Source organism: Marmota marmota, unplaced genomic scaffold (genome assembly GCF_001458135.2).
Source record: "Marmota marmota marmota unplaced genomic scaffold, marMar, whole genome shotgun sequence".
NCBI classification, from domain to species: domain Eukaryota; kingdom Metazoa; phylum Chordata; class Mammalia; order Rodentia; family Sciuridae; genus Marmota; species Marmota marmota.
In genome coordinates this window covers 13,694,641-13,716,916 of record NW_026000169.1, presented here as the reverse complement: position 1 = coordinate 13,716,916, position 22,276 = coordinate 13,694,641, and the positions used below count along the sequence as shown (strand labels likewise).

Here is a 22,276-nt window from a genome sequence, read left to right as displayed (position 1 = left end):
TTGTTGTTTGACTTCATAATGGCTGCCAATCTTACTGGAGTGAGATGGTATCTTAGGGTGGTTTTGATTTGCATTTCTCTGACTGCTAGAGATGGTGAGCATTTTTTCATGTACTTGTTGATTGATTGTATGTCCTCCTCTGAGAAGTGTCTGTTCAGGTCCTTGGCCCATTTGTTGATTGGGTTATTTGTTATCTTATTGTTTAATTTTTTGAGTTCTTTGTATACTCTGGATATTAGGGCTCTATCTGAAGTGTGAGGAGTAAAAATTTATTCCCATGATGTAGGCTCCCTATTTACCTCTCTTATTGTTTCTCTTGCTGAGAAAAAACTTTTTAGTTTAAGTAAGTCCCATTTGTTGATTCTTGTTATTAACTCTTGTGCTATGGGTGTCCTATTAAGGAATTTGGAGCGCGACCCCACAATATGTAGATCGGAGCCAATTTTTTCTTCTATCAGACACAGAGTCTCTGATTTGATATCAAGCTCTTTGATCCATTTTGAGTTAATGCTGCGCCCCTCCCCTGACTCAGGCAATGGCAAGGCCCTACTGAGGTGGATGGCGCAAGGCGTCCATCCTCTGGAGGAGCACAGTATATTTCTGGGAATGGGCTGGTTTGTTTTTGTATTCCTTTAATAAGTATAGTTGCGATTTCTCATATGACCATTAAGTATGAAGGAAAAAACATGACTTTCCCAATTAATGCAACTACTTCTAAGAATAGATCTGTTTGGTCTAAATGCAATGATTCAGCTGTGAAGCGTAAATTGTTAATGTCTAATGAAAAACTCCCTGTATTCCTGTCAAGGAAGTTTTTGAGAAATTAAATTAAAATCTAGAGAAGAAGAATTAATGTTAAGACGACAGATTAGTGCTTAGTACTGGGCAACTTGTTCTTGTTCCTGTGCACAATGGTTTGTGCTCTTACTCTTGTTTGATTAAAATTAAAACAAGTCAACCACTTGCCGTAACCATGGCACCGGTTCCAGTCAGTAAGTCAAGAAAGAATAGTCAAGGTATAGGCCAATAGTTTGGGACATTTCTAACTATTATTAAAAGTTAACTAAGCAGAAACAGCTCAAAGCAAAACGCGAACTGAAAGTTCAAATGCTTGCTTATGCATAAGCCAAGATACATTCTTCTATTCTAATTGTAGCTACGTAATATTTTGTTTCTTTGAATAATGATTCCTGTTTTGTAACCACAAAGTACTATGAGCCTGCCAAAATGAAAAGTATATATGATCAACTTCACAAGTAAAGATTGGGATTCAGCACCTTCACTTTGGTGTCTGTGTTGTTTCTCCACCTCCCTTTCGCCGACTCCTCACCATCCGTTCGTCTCCTGAGACCCCCTGTTGGAGCTGGACTCCAACAAGTTAACTTTTGTGCATGGTGAGAGAAAGGGATTCAGTTTCATTTTGTTGCATATGGATTTCCAGTTTTCCCAGCACCATTTGTTGAAGATGCTATCCTTCCTCCATTGCATGCTTTTAGCCCCTTTACCAAATATAAGAAAGTTGTAATTTTGTGGATTGGTCTCTGTGTCCTCTATTCTGTACCATTGGTCCAATCCTGCAAAATTATGAGTGCACACAGCTGTAATCCCAGCAACACTGGAGGCTGAGGCAGGAGGATGTTAAATTCAAAGCAAGCCTCAGCAATTTAGCAAAGCCTTAAGTAACTTATCGAGGCCCTATCTCAAAATAAAAACGGCTGGGGATATATCTCAGTGGTTAAGGGCCTGTGGTTTTGTCCTATCTCTGGGACAAAACAAAATTTTAAAATCCTGCAAATAATCTCCACAACCAGATGGTTTCAGTGACAAATTTTAACATGCATTTGAAGAGATATAACCAATGTTATTACATAAAAAAAAAAAAACCCAGAAGTAAAGGGAATTCTTTCAAACTCATAAATGATAATCAGTATTACTCTGAAACCCAAACTATACAAGACAGTAAAAGAAACACAGAAAACATAGACCAACATCCCTCATGAATATACATGCAAAAATTCTCAAGGAAATATTAGCAAATCAAATGTTTTAGTCAGCTTTTCACTTCTATGACTGAAAAGACCTAACCAGAAAATTTTAGAGGAGGAAAAGTTTATATGGGGGATCAGAGTTTCAGAGGTCTAGTCCATAGACAGCCAATTCCATTCCTTGAGGTGGGAGGTGAGCAGGACATGATGGTGGAAGACATGATGATCAGGAAGCAGAGAGACACCACTTGCCAGATAAAAAGCATATACCCCAAAGACATGTCCCCAATAAGCACCTCTCCAAGGCACACCCTGCTTGTCTTCAATTGCCACTCAGTTAATTCCATCAGGGGTTAATTCATTGATTGGGATAAGGCTCTCATAACCCAATCATTTCTCCTCTGAACATTTTTGCACTGTTTCACACTTCAGCTTCTGAGGGACACCTCACATCCAAACCATAACATCAAATTTGGCCATATATTAAAGAAGTAATACACCATGACCAAGTGGAGTTTATCCCACCATTCAAGGCTATCACTATAGTCCACCAAAGAGGAAAAAACTTGATCATACCAATTGGTACACTAGAAAAAAATTCAACATCCTTTCATAGTAAAAACTTTCTGCAAACTAGGACTAGAAGGGAAGTTACAAACAGAGAAAGGGCACTTCTAAAAAAAAAAAAAACCTACAGCGAATCATACTTAATAGACAAAGACTGAGTACATTCACACTAAAATTAGAACAAGGCAAGGATATTCTAATAACCAATAATAATGAGGAAAAAAATCTAGAAAATGGGGGGGCATATAGACATAAAAGAAAGAAAACCGCCTTCATTCATAGCCAACACTATGTTAGAAATTAAAAAAAAAAAGCTTGGCCCAGCAGTGTACAGCTGTAATCCCAGGGATTTGGGAGGGTGATGCAGGGAGGATCATAACTTTGAGGCCAGGCCAGCCTCAGAAACTTGGGGACCCTGTCTCAAAATTTAAAAACGGGCTGGGGATGTATCTCAGTAGTAGAATATTCTGGGATCAATCCGCAGTAGCGGAGGTGGGGTAGGGGTGGGAGGCTTAAGGCCCCTATATAAACTAGCAATGAACAAATGGGAATCAAAAATCAAAAATTCAAAACAAAACACGTTTATAATACTCTTTAAAAATTCTTGGGCAAAACAAAAAATTCTTGGTAAAAAGGAAGCAAAATACATGTAATGTCTACATGCTAACTACAAAAAGTTAATGAAAAGAAACTAAAGAGGACCTAAATAAATGGAGAAACAACTATGTTCAACGATTGAAAGACTCAATGTAATAGAGATGATCAGTTTTCCACAAATGACCTGCGGATTTAATGCAATTTCCAATCAAAACCCCAGCAATTCTGTTTTCCAGAAATGGACAAGCCAATTATAAAATTTCTGTGGAAATGTAAAGATAGACTTGACAAAACAATTTTGAAACTGAAGTTGTAAAAATCACACTAAAACTTAAGACCTACTTCAGCAATCAAGACAGTTGTAGTATTGATAGAGACAGAATAGAGGATCAGAAATAGGCCCACAGAAACATGGTCAATTGATATCTGAAAAGGTGCAAAGGCAAGCCTAAGGAGAAAGGTTAGTTTTTTCAACAAATGGTTGAAGAACTGGACATCCATATGCCAGAAAACTAATCTCAACACAATTCTTACACTTTATACAGAAATTAACTCAAAATGGAACACTGTTTTAAATGTTAAACGTAACACTTCTATAAGAAACAAGAGGAGAAAATCCTGGTAACTTGGGGTTAAACAAAGATTTTTTTTTAGATGTTTACCAAAGCATGACTCCTAAAAGAAAAATTTGATAAACCGAACTTCATTAAAATTACAACTAAGGAAAAATACCATTAAGACAGACTGAAAACACAAGCTATATCTATACTGGAAGAAAATACTTTCAAATCACATATCTGATGAAAGACTTGTATTTACAATGAAAATCTCTCAAAACGAATGCTAAGAATACAGTTTTTAAAATAAGCAAATGAGCAAAAGACTTTAATACTAACTAAAAAAACATGTATGGTAAATAGGCACATGAAAAGATGTGCTTATTAAAGATATTCAATTAAAACCATGATGTGTTTTTTTACCACCCTATTAAAATGGCTATTTGTCTATCATCAATACCCAACCACTCCAGTTTTAATAGTTTTAAAACCCTTGCTAAGTCATTGCTTTTTCTTCAGAATTGTTTTTACCTATATTTAGCCTTCTCTCCAATCTAATTCAACCCAGACTTCTGGAGTACTCTAGAATAAAAATCAAAATGCTTGTGATAATTCATTCAAACTGGTGGTAGCTTTCGGAATTTGAGGAGTACCACTTTAATTGGGCAGCAGGACAAGTATTATTATTCCTTTTTTACCAATAAGAAATAGACTTAGGGGCCGGGTGGGGTGGCACACGCCTGTGATCCCAGTGGCTCAGGAGGATAAGGCAGGAGGATTGAGAGTTCAAAGCCAGCCTCAGCAATTTAGCCAGTTCCAACTCAGTGAGACCCTGTCTCTAATAAAATACAAAACAGGGCTAGGGATGTGGCTCAGTGGTGGAGTGCCCCTGAGTTCAATCCCCAGTACCTCCCAAAAAGAAAAGAAAATAGACTTAGTAATTACCAATATGAGGAACCCAGTGAAAGAGCCCAGCTAGTACCAGAAATAGATCTTCCGATCCCAGTTTTATTCTTGAGCCAGGCTGGATTCACAAGGTCTTATTTGCTTTCACTTATACAGAAACCATCTTGACCTGCATAGGTAGAAAAACAAAACAAATTCCCTGACTCTAACGAATCAATGAACTTCCAAGATAGTCATAAGAAATAAACAAGAAAGCCTAAGAACAATTTATATAAAAAAAATTACAAAATTTTGCCTGCTGCGGTGGCGCATGTATTCTCAGTGGCTCAGGAAGTTGAGGTGGGAGGATCACTAGTTCAAAGCCAGTCTCAGCAAAAGTGAGGCACTAGGCAACTCAGAGAGACCTTGTCTCTAAATAAAATACAAAATAGGGCTGGGGATATGGCTTAGTGGTTGAGTGCCCCTGAGTTCAATCCCAGTACCAAAACCAAACAAAATTTCAAAATTTTTTTCATGTAACTAATACAAGCCTAAGAACCATTTTAATTAGACCTTAGTTAATTAAGCAACAAAAGTTTATCGATAGACTTTTAAAAATTATAATTAACATCTACTTTAAAAAACATTCTCTAGGCTGCATAATGAAACACTATCAAAATGAACCATACTTAAAATTTGTTCATAATTATAAAGCCATCTATTCAGGGAAAGAAATTGTAAATAGCAGGCAGCTCAAAGGATAATTTTATTACTATTTTAGAAAAACAGTGACACAGTTTCTAAGAATTTGCATGTTCATTTCCTGTATGTGAAACCACAAAAGTGTAAAATATTTAATAATATTAATTTATTTTGCTATTCTTCCTGAAAAATGATTTCCTCCCTTTCTTTGTCTAATAAGTAGAGTGGAAGAAGTACTTTTCAAACTAACAAGTTTCAATTTTTTTAAAAATAGCCTTCAGTTAAAAAAAAAAGTTATACTTTTAACATACCTGCCTATTTTCATAGTACCTACCTACTTTAACTAGTCACAAAATGTTTACATTGTTTTCTATAGGTAGGTCTAAATTGCAGGCAAATTTTTTTTAAACAATTTTTTTTGGTGTGTTTCCTGCATTAGCCACATTCTCACCCACTCTTGCCACCAAACATGTACATTCAAGATTCCTGGCAGATGGTTCAAGAACATTCTGCTGCTGGTAAAAAAGAAACTGCCACCTACCCAAGACAGCAATTGCCAGCTGTTTACTTATAGACTTCTTTTTGGTTAAGAAAATTTTAAAAAATTCAGGTCACTCATCTGTTTCCTTTATCCAGAAATCTACTATCTTATAGCTAGACCTACACAAAATTACTGTGACTACTGATATACCACAGATGTCTTTAAATGTCAGTTTAGTGTAAATTTTTTTTAACTGTCCAAGTAGATACCTCTAATGACAATTAGTAGATAACATTAATTGACACATGAGATAGAAAAATAAAAAGGCATAGTTATGTCTTTCAGAAAAGTTCATAATCTTTTTTTATTTTTATTTATTTTTTTGGTGGTGCCGGGGATTGAACCTAGGGCCTTGTGCATGCTAGGCAAGCACTCTACCAACTGAGCTATATCCCCAGCCCCCAAAGCTCATAATCTTAAGAGATCAAGAATTATGCATTTAATTACACATAAAAATAAGCATTATACAGACATACATGTCACTATTTGAAATCACGGAAAATTTTCATTGGTGCAGTGAACATAATTGGAGCTTTATAAAGAAAATTAATTTTTAAAGTTGGACAGAACAGAATTTGAAAGGAATAATGCTGGAAGATTTTTAGAAAAATCATATATATTTGGACCTAACAGAGTGGTGCACATCTATATTCCCAATGAAGTAGGACTGAAAGTTCAAGACCAGCCTCAGTATTTTTTTTTTAAGCTTTATTTTATTTATTTATTTATATGTGGTGCTGAAGATCCAACCCAGGGCCTCACACATGCTAGGCGAACGCTACTGCTGAGCCACAACCCCAGCACCCAGCCTCAGCATCTTAGTGAGAACTTATCTCAAAATAAAAAATTAAAAAGTCTGGAGACTTAGCTTAGTGGTAAAGTCCCCCTGGGCTCAATTTCCAACACCCAAAAAAAAGGCGCAGGCCTGTAATCCCAGTGGCTCCCGAGGTTGAGGAAGAAGGATCTTGAGTTCAAAGCCAGCCTCAGCAACAGCAAGGTGATAAGCAACTGAGCGAGCACCTGTTTCTAAATAAAGTATAAAAAATGGCTGGGGATGTGGCTTAGTGGTTGAGTGCCCCTGAGTTCAATCCCAGTACCAAAACCAAACAAAATTTCAAAATTTTTTTCATGTAACTAATACAAGCCTAAGAACCATTTTAATTAGACCTTAGTTAATTAAGCAACAAAAGTTTATCGATAGACTTTTAAAAATTATAATTAACATCTACTTTAAAAAACATTCTCTAGGCTGCATAATGAAACACTATCAAAATGAACCATACTTAAAATTTGTTCATAATTATAAAGCCATCTATTCAGGGAAAGAAATTGTAAATAGCAGGCAGCTCAAAGGATAATTTTATTACTATTTTAGAAAAACAGTGACACAGTTTCTAAGAATTTGCATGTTCATTTCCTGTATGTGAAACCACAAAAGTGTAAAATATTTAATAATATTAATTTATTTTGCTATTCTTCCTGAAAAATGATTTCCTCCCTTTCTTTGTCTAATAAGTAGAGTGGAAGAAGTNCGTGTGTCCAGTAGTCCATGTACCGTTACCGGTATACCGGACCCCCGCCCCCCCCCCCGCCATAACAAAATATCCTTAGAATCACGATTAAACAAAAGTTTCATATACACATATGCAAACAGTTACAGCAATTCCAAAAGGAACCAACCTAATCTAAACCCATTGTTTCTAACCTATAGGCCAAGGAGTCAGTGGCACAGTTGCATGAATGCACACACAGGAAGCATTGCAAACAGTCTAAGACATTTCTCTCACATATAATTCCACTACTTTTCAAATATAATAGTATAATAAAACACAAAATTATTTGAAAGCATAGGGTTTTTTTTCCTTTCCATTATAATTCCAATCAACCAATAATTTAAAAATTTTACAATTACGTACGTATTAGGAGTATGGGATTGCTCATATTCAAAATAGGCAGGGGCCTTCAAGCAAATATACAAGGTTCCTTGTAGGTCTTAAAATTCCATGGTTTTAAGGAACTAAAAATTCCGTGGTAAAGTTTTTAGAACTATTATAAATATGTATACATATGTACATATAAATAATGTGCCAAGCACTGGAATAGATTCTGTTTCAAAGATGAAATGACATGATTTCAGACTCAATTTCAAGTTCGCAGAACAGACAGATAAATGAACAAATAATACTTCCTAATAAATACCACCAAACTATCTGAAGCGCTTTGTCACCTGGGGGAGTCTGAGAAAATCCACGAATTAAGTTTTGATAAATGGCAAACAGGGACAGACGCTACAGTCCTATAAAGAGAAAGAGCTGTGAAAAACGCACGGCACTTTTGGAAAAAACAGCCAGTGCCTGGTATGGTTGGACGTTAAAGTATCTGGAGAAGAAGCAAGTTGAGACTCTAAAAATATGATTGAGACAGACTGTAAAAGATCTTGAATGACATGCTTGATAATTAGGACTTGATTCTGTCAGCAATACGGTTACTTGAAAAGTTTAAGGAGAGATGTAAACAAAATGTATGCCAGAACTGTAAGGACGTTAACGGGGAAACTAGTTTGGGGTAGGTGCAATAATTCTGGTGAAAGAAGAAACAATACAGTGCAGTTTAACTGGAACTGTGGATTCTTGGGTTTCTAGTTTGGATGTTAGGACGTATACTGGTGTCAGTATCAGTATCTGGGATGGAATAAAGATGAAAACCAGAAAAAAAGAGTAATATCTCTTGGAGGGCGGTTTCAAGAAGGGAATGGTCATCTGCGGCAAATACTGCAAAGGGGTAAACTGGAGGAAAAAGGGTCCCTTTCCCTAACCCTCAAGGTGGGTAAGAAGAGAAGAAAACAAATACGGATGGTACGGTGCGTCCACAGGTTTGGGGCCGAGAGTTTCTAATAAACTTTCCGTACCTCCATTCCGGAAAGAGGAGCTCAAAGCTAAGCACCGGGCTGGCTCCCAAGAGCTGAGACTGCGAAGTGGCCGGGGCCGGAGAGCCGGTGGTTCTCAAGGGGCATGCACCGAGGCAGCCCACAGGCAAAGGAAGCTTCCGACTCGCCTACGCCCGCTCTGGTCCCCGGGTTTATACCACTTACTGCGCTCTCAATCCCTCGCAGCCGACGGCTATGGAGATTAGGACCTTTGACGACCGGGTCTTATGCACCCAAAGGAAAAGACTCCGCACCTCTGTTCCGCGTCTTCAGCGAGCAGACGCAGAATCCAACAGAGACAGCACAGACAACTGGCAAGTCAGCGGGGTTCAGCCCCATCACTGACCCGGGATAAACCTCCGCCGACCGTCCCCGACTAGCGCTCCTTGACTGCCCCAGTCTCGCGAGATTTCCTCCCTCGCGTTACCGTGGAGCAGAGCCGGCCGCTCGCCGCTGATTTGCGGGAGAGGTAGGGGCGGGGCCTTCCTGTGTCCCTCCCTATTTACCCACTCTAGTTTTAGCTCGTCTTCTCGCTAAGTCTCGCGTGTTTTTCTAGGGGCAACGGGCCTAGGTGAAGAGACAGAAAAGCAGACGCGGGAGGGTGGGTGCTAAGCCTATGGGTTCTAAACCTAAGGGGTTGTGGCCTGTTCAGCGGTGCTGTGGTTGGTACTTCACTTTTGGGGACACTCTTAGGTCGCCCGGATCATTCTTCCCAAAGGGTGATTGGGTAAATTAGTGGGTAGAACATCTCGAGGTTGGAGGCAATTTTTTTTCTCATTGGCTCCGCCCTCTTCCTGTTTGGCGTCTTGTGCGTCGGTCCTTGGAGGAGGAAGAGAAGCTTGGCGGGGCTGTCGAAGAGTGCTTTGCGCAAGCGCGAGCCCGAGTATGTGAGTGTGTGTGTATGTGCACGCGCACGCGCGCACTCCTGCATTTAGGAAGCCTGGGAAGGACCGGTGTTCTGGAGATGTGCGGGGAAAGCGTAGTCCCCTGGTTTTGGTACCAGACACTCCTGACTGTGCGTTGATTCTCCCACCCTCCCAGCCAGCAGCCTTTGCCAGAGAGGCACAGCCTCTGTTCGTTTTCACTGCAGGACCAGGCACGAAAGTAAGCGAACCTCGATTTTGAGGTCTCCCCTATCCACTCACCTTGTATTACCCCCTTCCCAACCCCCGGCAGAGTGTGTCTAGGAGGTTTCTTAAAGAGAGTTTTGCATGAAGGGGAGATGTGTTTTGAGAACAGAAGAAAATAGCGGTCGTAAAAAGACAGTTCATTTTGATGAACACTTTTCCTCTGCTTAACATGTGCTTTTGGAATGTGGATTTGTCTATTTAGTATTTTATTAGTGAAGTAAGAGAGTATCTCATGCTCTGTTTTAATAAGAAAAAGTTTAAAAAGTTCCTTTTCCCCAACAGTGTAATTGTAGCAACCAAGTTATTCTGTTCTACATGGAAATTATTGTGGTCTATCAAATGTTAAGAAGAAGAATGAGTTTGGGGTCCTTATCCTAATACGAAGACCCGATATGCAGTTATCTTGGGAGTTGTTTATTATGTTTTGGGCTTTACTTTTGCTGTCACGTTCCTTAACTGTTAGTTTTCCCTCACTCCACTCACCTTTTTCAGAAGTCATGAAACTTTTTTGTTTGTTTGTTTTTGGAGGGAAGCTCAAAATTGCTGACTTAGAGGTTTTTATATATCAATGTCAATTAGGATAACCAAAAGTGTATTTGAAGAGTATTTATTATTTTTCATGTTTGGTAAATATAAGGGAATCAGATACAATGATATATAAAATGTTTTTTCTGACAATTTTAAGTTATTTTAAAAAGCAAAAATAAAAAAATTATGGAATGTAACTTTCTGTGCCTGGTAGAGTGACAGTCTCATTTGAATTGACCCAGTTGCTTTCTGGTCCTAACCCTGGTAAACATTGTCATTAAACTTTTCCTTTGTTGGGCAAATTTCTTTGAATATATTTTTAATATCTCCTACCAATTTTTTTTGTGTGTGGAAAAGTCCTGTTAGTTAGAAATAATTTAAGATATTGCATGTTATATATCACCATTTAACTAACGTACATTTCCCCATATAGGTTAAAAATGAAGATTTTTTCTGAATCTCATAAAACAGTATTTGTTGTGGATCACTGCCCTTATATGGCAGAATCATGCCGACAGCATGTGGAGTTTGATATGCTGGTGAAGAATAGAACCCAAGGAATCATCCCTCTGGCCCCAATCTCTAAATCATTGTGGACTTGTTCAGTAGAATCTTCGATGGAGTACTGTAGAATAATGTATGATATATTTCCATTTAAAAAGCTGGTGAGTATACATTACAAACAAAATTTATGATATGGGGGGGGATATACTTAACTGTGTAAATAAATTTGTTGTACATTTGACTTAGAACTATTTATTTACTACTTAAAATGCACACAGAACTGCTATTTGGGATAAATATAGATATTTAATTGGAACCAATAATAACAGCTGGTAACTATTGAACACTTACATGTGCCAGACATGTTTCGAAGTGCTTTATATTTATTAGCTCCTTTGATTGTCACAACAGTTAGATGAAGTAGGTACCATAAATATTGAGGCAATTTTAATATGTAACAACTAATATGGAACAAGCACCATTGAGAATTATGGGAGCCCAAGCAGAAGGAGCATTGGCTATAAGCAGTTTCTCTACTTGTGCTGGTATGTTGCCAGCTGTATATCAGTTTTGTTTATTACAGTTGTGGTGTTCATACAAAAACTGAGGTAAAGAAACTTGTCCCTAGTCACATAGCCAGTTAGAGATAGAGCCAGAATCTGAATCTAAGCAGACTGGCTGCTTGCCATTCTAAAGAATATATACTAAACTGCTTAGGATTTGCCCAACTTAAAAAGAAATGCTCTTAAAATACTAAGTTGGGGTTAAGAGTGTAGCTCATTGGGAAGCTCTAGGTTTAATCCCCAGCACCAAAAGAAAAGGAAAGAAAGAAAAAATGATGCTAAATGGAATTTTTTTTTATATCAAGAAGAGAAATTGATGATTAATAGAAAATTTAAGTATTAAAAATTATCTTTAGGTTTTATTATCTCAGATGTTTTATTTTGGGAAAGTTATTTGGTTAGCCACAAGTGGATGATGTGCTCTCCGTCTCATTTGCAGCAGCCTGGGCTGGGACCTAGCCAATTCTTAGACTGGCAAAGATAGCATAGTCACAGCTAAGGTGAATATAGAGAGTCCAACATTATGCATTCAGATATATTCCAAGTTAAAAAATAAGTTCCTTATATATTTATAATTTTTGGCGGGGGAGGGTACCAGGGATTGAACTCAGGGGCATTCAACCACTGAGCCACATCCCCACCCTTTTTTTTGTATTTTATTTAGAGCAGGGTCTCACTGAATTGCTTAGCATCTCATCGTTGCTGAGGCTGGCTTTGAACTCACGGTCCTCCTCCTGCCCAGTCTCCCTAGCTGGTGGGACACAGGCTTGCGCTGTGGCACCTGGCCCTTTTGAAATTTTTGTGCATCCTGTATAGATATGTAATGAGGGGAAGAATAGCATCTTGATTTTAGGCACAGGCTTCAGTTCAAATCCTGGCATCTAGCAACCAGCAGTGTGACTTGGATAATATTTCTTAATCTCTCCAAGCCTTAGTTTCCTCCTATGTAAGTATTATACCTATTTTCTCGCTGTAAGATTTAAGTGAGATAGTCTAATAAAGTGGCTATAAAATTTATTCCTGTCAGATAAACATTGGAGAAAAGACCGATTATCAAACCTTTTCTTTAAAGAAGGAAACTAACATTTCATGTATATTAGGGAAAAAAGATCATATCATCCAGGGGAAAAAAAGAAATTTCTTCCTCCTCTCAAAAAGTGACATAGTCACTTGATATATTTTCTAATATGTTCCTTATCATCATCCTACCTGGTAGTTTTTTGTGGTGCTGGGGAGCAAACCTAAGGCCTTTCGCATTCTAGGCAAGTGCTCTACCACTGAGTTATATTCTCAGCCCCAATAATGGTTTTTTTTGTATTTTACTTTAGTAAAAATAATGTATTTCAAATCCATTATTTGGCTTTCAGTGGTCTGAATTACTGAGTGCTCTATAGATAAGGCTATTGCCCTATTTGTTTGAACTTTTTTCCTGCTACTCTGCTTACTCTTTGTTTTTTTTATTTTTTATTTTTTTTAAACTCTTCTAAGGGTACACACTTATCAACTTTTGCATTTGCTGTTTGCTGTACCTGGAATTCTCTATCCCTGTTTTTTTCAGTGGCTAGTTTCCTTTGGTCATTTTAATTTTCTCTAGATTGCCACGTTCTATAGAGAGCCTGTGTCTCACAACCCGATCTAGAGTAGCTAACAACTATTTTTCATAGTATTTATCACTCTCTGAAATTATCATGTTAATTTGTATTCTTGTTGCAATGCTCCTTACTTTGTCACATTCCCCATTCTAGACTTCCCCCACATTGTGACAGAATTGTTTTATCCATCCCTATAGTACCATGTCCCCACTGCTAAGAATAGTACCTGGTATAAGCTAGGCATTCTGTTATTATAAAATGAATGAATTAATCAAACAATGAATCAGTGGTAGAAATTGCACATTATATTAAAGTATGGTGGTTAAGTAAAATTATAGTTGAATATTAATTGTTTCTTTGACATCTATTAGGTGAATTTCATTGTGAGTGACTCTGGAGCACATGTTTTAAATTCTTGGACTCAAGAAGACCAAAATTTACAGGAGGTATGGTTAGGTTTTAAGTTGTGGCTGTTTTTGAAAATTATCTAAATATGGCAATAGTTTTTTTAAAAAAAGTTTATTTATTTATTTATGTCCATGTTGTATTTATACATAGTTTTAAAATTTCCAGTTAAATTAAAAGAAAAACAGCTTTCCATTTCACTCACCCTCTCACCCCCAAACATCTTTCACTTCTAGTTTTTCTGATATATATTTTCATATTTCTAAACAACATATTTTTACTCCTACTTATTGAGGTCTCAATTTATAATTTATAATTTATGTATTTATCATTATTGTTAGGATTTATCTTTTTTATATTCCCTTCACGCATTCCTTTCCCTGTTTTCTCAGAATTATTATATCAGAATTATTGGTTTGCTTAAAATTTCATATTTCTGTTATAATGTCCACATACAGTGTTATTCACTATTATGCCAGGTAATATCTATGATTATTTGTGCAAATTTTTATTTATTCCTAGAATTAATTATTTCCTTTTTTCTATGTTTGCTTAAACTTCTCAGTATTTTTATTATAGATGTATTAGATAATTTAACAGTTTGATACCTTCACGAATTACTTCTTGAAGCACAGTGTGAACTGGCACTTTCTGGGCTTACTGCACTGCAGTTATCCTCTTTGCTCTAATTTTCAGGTCTCATTTTTCTCTCTCTGTAGTCTTTAGTTTTGGTAGAGGCTCCAGAATTCCTGTAACTTACCTTACTTTTTTTTTTATATTTTGAGCATAGAAATTCCACATTGGAAGTATATTTTTCAAAAAATTTTGAGGACATCATTATACTGTGTTACACCCTCCATGATGCTCTTGAGAAGTCCAGTATCATTTTTCTTCATAATTTCTGGAAGCTTTTAGAATTTTATCTTTCCCACTGTGTGTTCTGAAATTTTTTAGTAATATATCTTAGTCTTTTCTCATTCATGGTGCTATGGCTTATATTCTTCAGTTCAAGAAAAAGTCCCTGTGCTGTATCTTTGATAATGTTCTTGTCTATATTCCGTGTCTTTTTAGCATACCTATTAGTGGGATTTTGAATTTATGGGATTAAATTCCTTATTCTTCTCATTGAGCCTCTCTCTGGGTTCTACATTATTTGAATCTTTTGACTCATATGGAAATGTTATTTATATTTTTTACATTTCCAATAACTTGTACTTACATTGTAACTATATCATTTTTATCATCTTTTTCTTACTTTACGGGTATAATTTTTTTCCTCTTTTAAAAGAATATGACACCTTTTGTACCACACAGAGTATTTTAAACCCTGACATATAAGTCCCTAATAAGATAAAGTAAGACAGAAAGTTTATCTAATTAGAAACAAGGTACACCATCACTTACTGTCTTCAAACATTATTGCAATTTAACTTCCACAATTTGACAAAGTATTCATGAAATAATCTGCAGACTAGTTTTAACAGACAAATAACACTTTTAAGCAGACATGACTGTCCCAAATTATTTATTAGGTATGAACCTTACGAACATCATACTTATGTTAGTGGTAACGGTGGAGCTGGAGAGTATTGCAGCTTCTCCAAGCTGTACTGTGAGAACCAGCAATAGTGTGGTGGAATTTGTGGCCCTTCTCAAGGCCACAACTCTTATGGTCTGCAGATGTTAGACCATGCATCTCCCTGTGCTTGTGGACTGTTTTGGTGATCCACTGGGTGTCAAGATTTCTTCTGGTAGCTTTGTGGAATGGACCAATAAAGAATTTGTGGAATCTTCACCAGCCCAATAAGAATTCAGGACTCTTAGAGCCCCACTGCGACGTCCATCTCACTCACTACAGACTGAAGGCTTCAAGCAAACTTTAGCTGGTTAATACTATGATGGACAGGCGTGCCATAGGTTGCACCCTTAGGAAATGGACATTTGTGGCCACCGCAGTGCACATGAATGCTGCATTTTATCTGGCCAGGTTGGGTGGGGAGCCCTGTGGAGCACAGAGAGCTTGCGGTACTGCCAGCCGTGGACCCTTAGAGGAAAGTGCATCACATCTGACTGCTTCTTCCTCCATAGCTCCTGGATATACTTGTATATGCCCATCTTGTCTTACCTGATGGCTGCTACCAGACCTATGGGTGTAATATTTTTTATCTGGAGCCATTAATTATGGTGTGTTTTAAGTTTTTCTTTGATCCCTCTGTGTTCTCAAGAGTTTTTTTCATGTTGAGGCTTTTCTTAAATGCCTGATGACATTTGTCTATGCAATCTTATTTAAAAACAAGGCATTAAACAGCAGATTAGAAAATCTTTATGTTGGATTAGGCATTGCTGACTAAGCTTCAGAGGTTAAGACAGTTATTTTTGCTGAGGAACTTCCAAATGTCAGAGTTAACAGATCATCTCTCTGGAACTATTTGTAGTCTCCAGAGAAGATCTTCTACTATTCAAAGTTTATATTCTATAAACTTTGTAGGTAGCTTTCTGGAAGCAGGAGGGGATGGTTTGTTCTGTCATTCAGTGCGACATCCAGGTTGTATTTAAATTTTTCTGTTTTGAGTCTAGTACTTTGCTAACTGATATAGTAGCTACTAGCCACATTTGTGTATTTAAATTTAAAAATTTAATATAATTAAAAATTTAGTTCTCTTATAGCACTAGCCAAATTTCAAGTGCTCAGTAAGCCACACATAGATAGTGGTTACTGTAATAGATAGAACAGACAGAGAACATTTTCAACATCACAGAAAGTTTTGTTGAGCAGTGCTCGTCTAGTAACTTACTCTTATTCTATGCTGTGCTTTGTGGTATCCATGCTTTCTGTTTTGTGCCCACTCACAAGTGTAATTCTGTGTGGGAGTGGGGAAGAGATAGTCACTTATCTAGGTTAGGTTGTAGGGTCTAGAATCAAATTTTACCTATTCTGACTTAAAGCTACTTATAGTTCTTAAAATGTTGTCTCATCCCTGCATTGTGTTCAAGTTCTCAAACTTCTTTTTAATTCTTTAGGACATATCATCTTGCCTCTATTTCTCCCCTGTAGATACTTAAATTTCATCTTGTTCAGTTCTATTAGGTTTATTACCACTTCTTCACTCATTTTTATGTATTATTGTTGATATCTTTTTTATCTGACATTTGTTGTTATCTTCTTTTTCCTTCATCTTTGGGTTTATACTTTTTAAAAAATTGCTGTGGTCATAGTGGAGGGAACAGAAATAAACTCATGCTTGCTTAATTAAGTTTATGTTTTCTTATTTGTCTAAAAATATTGAGTTTCTGGTAGATTTTGTTCATTGCTATTATTTAGTTGGATGGAAGACTTTATTCTACTAGATTCTTCACTGGTAAAATTGAACAACATGAGAGATAGGGATTAGTGATATATTGGATACACTTTGAATTATGTCATGCTAAAATTTTTTTGTTAATGGATTCTCTTCAATAGAAATAATCTAATTAAAGGTGAGTTTTAGTGTAATACTTTTAAAGAAAATGTGTTTATCCCTTATAATATTTGTGATTATCAAACATATCTAACCTTACACTCTTTAGATATAAGTGACTTAAGGAGTAGGATTTCATTGGCTTGGCTTTGCATTTTTATCTTTTTAGTTTAGTTTTTGTTTGTTTGTTTGTTTTGGTGGAACTGGGGATTGGTTTATGTGTGCTAGGCAAGTGCTCTGCATCTCCAGCCTTTTTTTTTTTTTAATATTTTTTTTAGTTGTAGATGTAAAATAAATATCTTTATTTTAATTATTTATTTTTATGTGGTGCTGAGGATCAAACCCAGTATCTCAAGCATATGAGGCAAGCATTTTACCACTGAGCCACAACCCCAGCCCTCCAACCCTTTTATAATTTCATTTTGAGATAAGGTATTGCTAAGTTGCCAAGGCTGGCCTTGAATTTATAATCCTCCTGTCTCAACCTTTAAAGTAGATGGGATTACAGGCATGTGCCACTGTACCCAACCAGAATATTCTTAATATTCATTCATTACTTGGAAAAATAATATTAAGGATTTCATGCATTCCTCTTGTACTATCTCTTGGAAGTACTGTGGAAGAAGCTTGAAGTCTTTCTAGCTGTGGGTGAATACAAAGAGGTATATAGGTTTTTTCCTGCACCACTGTAGTGCAATGAAGGTGTGCATTTGATAGGTGACCAATCATAAAAGAAGCATTACTTCTACTTTTGAGGTGAAGGTACATTATCACATGCACTGCTTTTAAATTGTGAATGGAGTAAGAAACTTCAGATGTAAAGGCAACAATATTAAAATACAATAACAATATTAAATACAAGAGAACAGGCGTGGTGGTGGCGCAGGCCTGTAATCCCAGAAGCTCTGGAGGCTAAGGCAGGAGGATTGAGAGTTCAAAGCCAGCCTCAGCAATAGAGGGGCACTAAGCAACTCAGTAAGACCCTGTCTCTAAATAAAATACAAAATAGGGCTGGGGATGTGACTCAGTGGTTGAATGCCCCTGAGTTCAATCACTGTAACCCCCCCAAAAAAGAAAAAAAGATACAAGAGAATTGACATTTTGTATAAATTACGTTTAGTCTTCTTTGTGTTAGCATATTTAATGTTTAGCTTTGGTTATCTGTGTCACGTTTTTCCCTAGTTATTAGGAATAGTAATGTGTAACAAGTGAAGTTGACTGATTTCAGAACGTTTGGGCCAGATGGATCTTAAACATCCTTTGCTTCAACTCTTCCCTTGTACAGGTGAATGGATTGAGGTGTAGAGCAGCCAGAGGTTGTTTAACGTACATATGTAGGCCCAAAATTCTTTCCATTAAGCATACAACTCTATCCTATACAGCTTACATTTTATTACAGAAAAGGTGTCAGACTTCAGGAGTTTTTGTTGGTTAAAGTTTTTTTTTTGGCTAAAGTTTAAAAATACTACATTAATGTGGGATAGGTTCTATTATAGGTTTTATTATCAGACTAGAGAAAAATCCATAAGAGATTAAATGGCAGAGCCAGAGTTTCAATTCATATGTCTCTGACTCCTAAGGAATTAGGATTTTTTATTGAGTTTTTCCTATGTAACAGGGACTTTATATGACATTTTTATAAACAGTAACTTTTCTTTCTTTTTTGGATACCTTTTATGAGTAAGCAATTCTCATGAAGTTTAAAAATAACTTATGTGTATATATAAAAGTTGTGAGAGTGGACATCCTTATTTGTAAGTTCCATTAGGAAAAACATATCCAGTCTTTTGCCATTAAGTAAGATGTTATCTGTGGATTTTTCATAGGCGCTCTTCTCTTTCAGGAAGTTCCCTTTCTATTCCTGCATTATATTTTTGTTTGTTTCGTTGGTTGTTGTTGTCATTTTGTTTTGTTTTATTCACGAAAGGGTCTTGAATTTTGTAAAATGATGTTTTTTTCTGTTTATGGAGCTTATCATGTGATTTTTGTTTCTTAGTCAATTTATACAGTGTCTTACATTAATTGATTTTGGATATTAAATCAACTTTGTATTTCTGAAATAAATACTACTTGATCATGGTATATAATAATTCTTTGTGTGCAAATGGATTTGGTTTGCTAGTATTTTATTAAGGATGTCTATGTCTATATTTTAAAAATACATTGGTGTGTAGTTTTCTTGTGAGTGTTTTGTCTGACTTGTTACTACTTTTGTCAACCTAATTGTTTTTCCTTTTGCTTAGCTAATGGCAGCATTAGCTGCTGTTGGGCCTCCTAATCCTCGGGCAGATCCAGAATGCTGCAGTATTCTGCATGGTCTTGTTGCAGCAGTGGAAACGCTTTGCAAAATTACTGAATATCAACATGAGGCTCGTACTTTACTCATGGAGAATGCAGAACGTGTTGGAAATAGAGGACGAATAATCTGCATTACTAATGCAAAAAGGTGTGGATATTAATCATAATAATCCTTTCACTGAGGGAATTGTCATTCCTATTATGGTTTACATATAAACACTAAAACACATTGCAAGTGGATTTTTTATTTTTTTCCCCTTTAAAATTAATGCTGCATTTGTCCAATTCTAAATGAAGACTCATCTCTGTGAAAACTGTGTTGTCATGTAAATTGATTTGATTATTATTTTTTTTTATCACTAGTTTTTCAGATAGTTGTTTGGTATTGTGAATGAACACACTAAAGACAATCCTTATTAAAGTAATTTTAAGTGTTTATACAAGATAATGCAGGTTAATAATAGTATATTTTTTATCTTAATAGTATTTTCAATTTTTTTTAACTGTTTATTTATCTAAGCTTCCTATGTCTTTTTTATGAAACAGTGATAGTCATGTGCGAATGCTTGAAGACTGTGTCCAGGAAACCATTCATGAACATAACAAGCTTGCTGCAAATTCAGATCAGTGAGTATGATCCATAAAGAAATAAATGTCTTCAACTTCATCTTGTATGCATTTTATTATAGTTATTTCTAAGAATTTTAATGTGATTTTTAGTATTCCCTTGAATTCTGTCCTAACTCAACAAATTAGTCTAAAAGTATTGACTACTAAGAATGTAGAGGCTTTTCTTCCCATTTTGTCTTGCACCTAAGAAATTTACTTTTCTCACAGGAAATGTAATCAGAAGGATAAAATAGCACTTAAATTCCTAATGCCTATTTGTTTTGATGGCTCATTCTCATAGTCTGTTAAGTGTTTGTAAAATGTGCAAATTGTAGGTAGCATTACTCAGTATGTACCAAATCAAAACATAACAACTCATTGCATTGTGTGAATTTTTAAAAAAGAAAAAAGCTATTGAAAAGGAAAACACTTTTTTTCCTCTCTATGTCCATACCCTGAGTAATCAAATGTAATGGTTTTTTTCCCCACATCAACAAAATCCCCAACTCTCTAGATACCAGTTAGGTGTCCTGCAGTTCAGATATGATACTTAACGGACTAGAGTTTTTGCCAGACCCTGCAGATTAAGATACATCCCACAAGATTGTCCCCCACCCCACACACTGTCAGACATCAGTCTCAAGTAGTAAATCCCTAGATTTTCACCTGTCTGTCCAATTTGGGTAGAAATGAGGTGTTCCATGACTCCCTTCTCATGTCTGATAGTTTGCTATGGTGGCTTATAGAATAGAGGGACGCTTTTACGATACCCCATTATAAAGGATATTATAATGACTACAGACAAGCAGCCAGGTAAAGAGGTACATAGGAGGAAGAGTCCTAAGTACAGGAGCTCTTGTCCCTATGGAGTTGGGGTGTACTGCCCTTTCAGCATGTGGATATGTTTACCAACACAAAATCTCTCTAAATCTTGTGCTTCAGGGAATTTTATGGAGGCTTCACATAGGCATGATTGATTACTTGCTCTCTGATGATTCTTTCCTTCCTGGAGGATGGTAGGGTAGGGCTGAAAGCTCCTAAACTTCTAATTATAGCTTGGTCTTTCTGGTGATAGCTTTACCATCCAGGAGCTATCAAAGAGCCCACCACGAATTTCCTCATTAGCACAAAAAATACTCCTATCACCCAGGAAATTCCAAGGGAAATTCCAATGTTGAAAACTGAGATCAAAGATCAAATACTAGAGTAATAGATCGTTAGTACAACCCAGTTGTCTTAAGAATTTATACAGGTTTTAAGAACACTGTTCTAGGAACTCCAGGGCAGAGACCAAATACAGATTTCTTGTTACATTACAGTTAGTAAGGACATATTTAATGTGAATTGTAATGTGGATTATAATTTGGATTGAGTGATTACATTTTCTTGGGTTAGTGGTATTATTGTTGTAAGATTATTTTTACTAGGAGAAGCATGCTCAAGTATTTAGGAGGGTCCTTTGCAACTTAATTACAAATGGTTTAATAAAATTTTAGGTAGAAAATATAGCTAATAGTAAATGCATGTAATAGAATGTAAGATATAGGAGTGTTCATTGAAGATTGTACTTTTCTGTGAGTCTCAAAATTTCAGTATAAAGTTGGGGGATGTTCTTAGCATTACTAATCTGTGTTCTTGGAAATAATCAACTCTTCCTGATTTTACTCTTAAGAGAAATTATTAGTACAAGGGAAATTAATATACAGTGTATTCATTTTCTCTTTGATAATTATAAGAATTCTGTATTTTTTTAATCCTCCAAAAAGAAAATTATTTTTGTACTTAAAATTGATAAAACCATTGTGTTCAAATACAGCGGTTATACACTGTCTTTCTAAATACTTAGCATTTGTGTTAACAGTAGTGTCTGGTTATAGCAATATATTGTTTTAGTGTAGTAAAGTTGTAGTAGTTTACCTACCCAAATGCTTTACATAGTATATATTCTTATATTTTAAGTGAAAAGTTTCTCTTTAAGTCTCATGCAGATTCAAAAATGTGAGTTGGTCTTGATCCACACCTACCCAGTTGGTGAAGACAGCCTTGTATCTGATCGTCCTAAAAAAGAGGTAGGTGTAAAAGTTCCAGAAGAAAAGATCACTGTGAGTTCTTATTAATGAATGCTGAGAAAGGTTAGCATTGAAGTGATCACAATATCAATATTTACTGAAAAGAAAATATTTAAATTTTTCAAAGCAAAACCTGTAGGACAAATGTTTAGGTTGTTAAAATTATAGTTTTTAAAGTATTTTCTGGAAAAAAAAAGTATTTTCTATTTTGCTTGCCTATTGACATTTGTTTATTTCAATAAAATGTGTTGCCAAACCATACACAATTTATATTCTTCCTAAGTGCTTCAATAAATTTCAGTTATTAGTAGCCATTTGTATTGTATGAAAATCTTTTCTGCATTAGAAAAACAATACACT

The 22,276-nt window shown here is 36.1% G+C and overlaps 2 protein-coding genes and 1 pseudogene across 23 annotated transcripts in view; 1 reads left to right on the top strand and 2 right to left on the bottom strand.

The window, feature by feature from the left end:
- The window catches only part of Fgfr1op2 (FGFR1 oncogene partner 2), a 29,791-nt gene extending 20,608 nt beyond the window's left edge, over positions 1-9,183 (bottom strand). For 2 of the 15 annotated variants that reach the window (XM_015498252.2, XM_015498254.2), the window contains exons 1-2: positions 8,743-9,183; positions 4,689-4,781 (exon numbers count right to left, since the gene is read on the bottom strand). The gene's annotated coding sequence lies outside the window, so the exon portion shown is untranslated. Of the gene's footprint in view, positions 1-1,277; positions 1,297-4,651; positions 4,782-8,742 lie in introns of those variants that run through there. The other 13 variants (XM_048787354.1, XM_048787356.1, XM_048787358.1 and 10 more) reach the window with 10 other exon arrangements.
- A 116-nt stretch (positions 9,184-9,299) lies between these two features.
- Ints13 (integrator complex subunit 13) overlaps positions 9,300-22,276 on the top strand; it is a 29,066-nt gene continuing 16,089 nt past the window's right edge. For 3 of the 8 annotated variants that reach the window (XM_048787353.1, XM_048787352.1, XM_048787347.1), the window contains exons 1-6: positions 9,301-9,864; positions 10,852-11,083; positions 13,449-13,523; positions 19,184-19,386; positions 19,785-19,865; positions 21,814-21,916. In XM_048787353.1, coding sequence (XP_048643310.1) covers positions 10,859-11,083; positions 13,449-13,523; positions 19,184-19,386; positions 19,785-19,865; positions 21,814-21,916 — 687 coding nt within the window. In that variant the 5' untranslated portion in view covers positions 9,301-9,864; positions 10,852-10,858. Of the gene's footprint in view, positions 9,865-10,851; positions 11,084-13,448; positions 13,524-19,183; positions 19,387-19,784; positions 19,866-21,813; positions 21,917-22,276 lie in introns of all 8 variants that reach the window. The other 5 variants (XM_048787351.1, XM_048787348.1, XM_048787350.1 and 2 more) reach the window with 5 other exon arrangements.
- Positions 14,881-15,620, bottom strand: LOC107152741 (annotated as a pseudogene).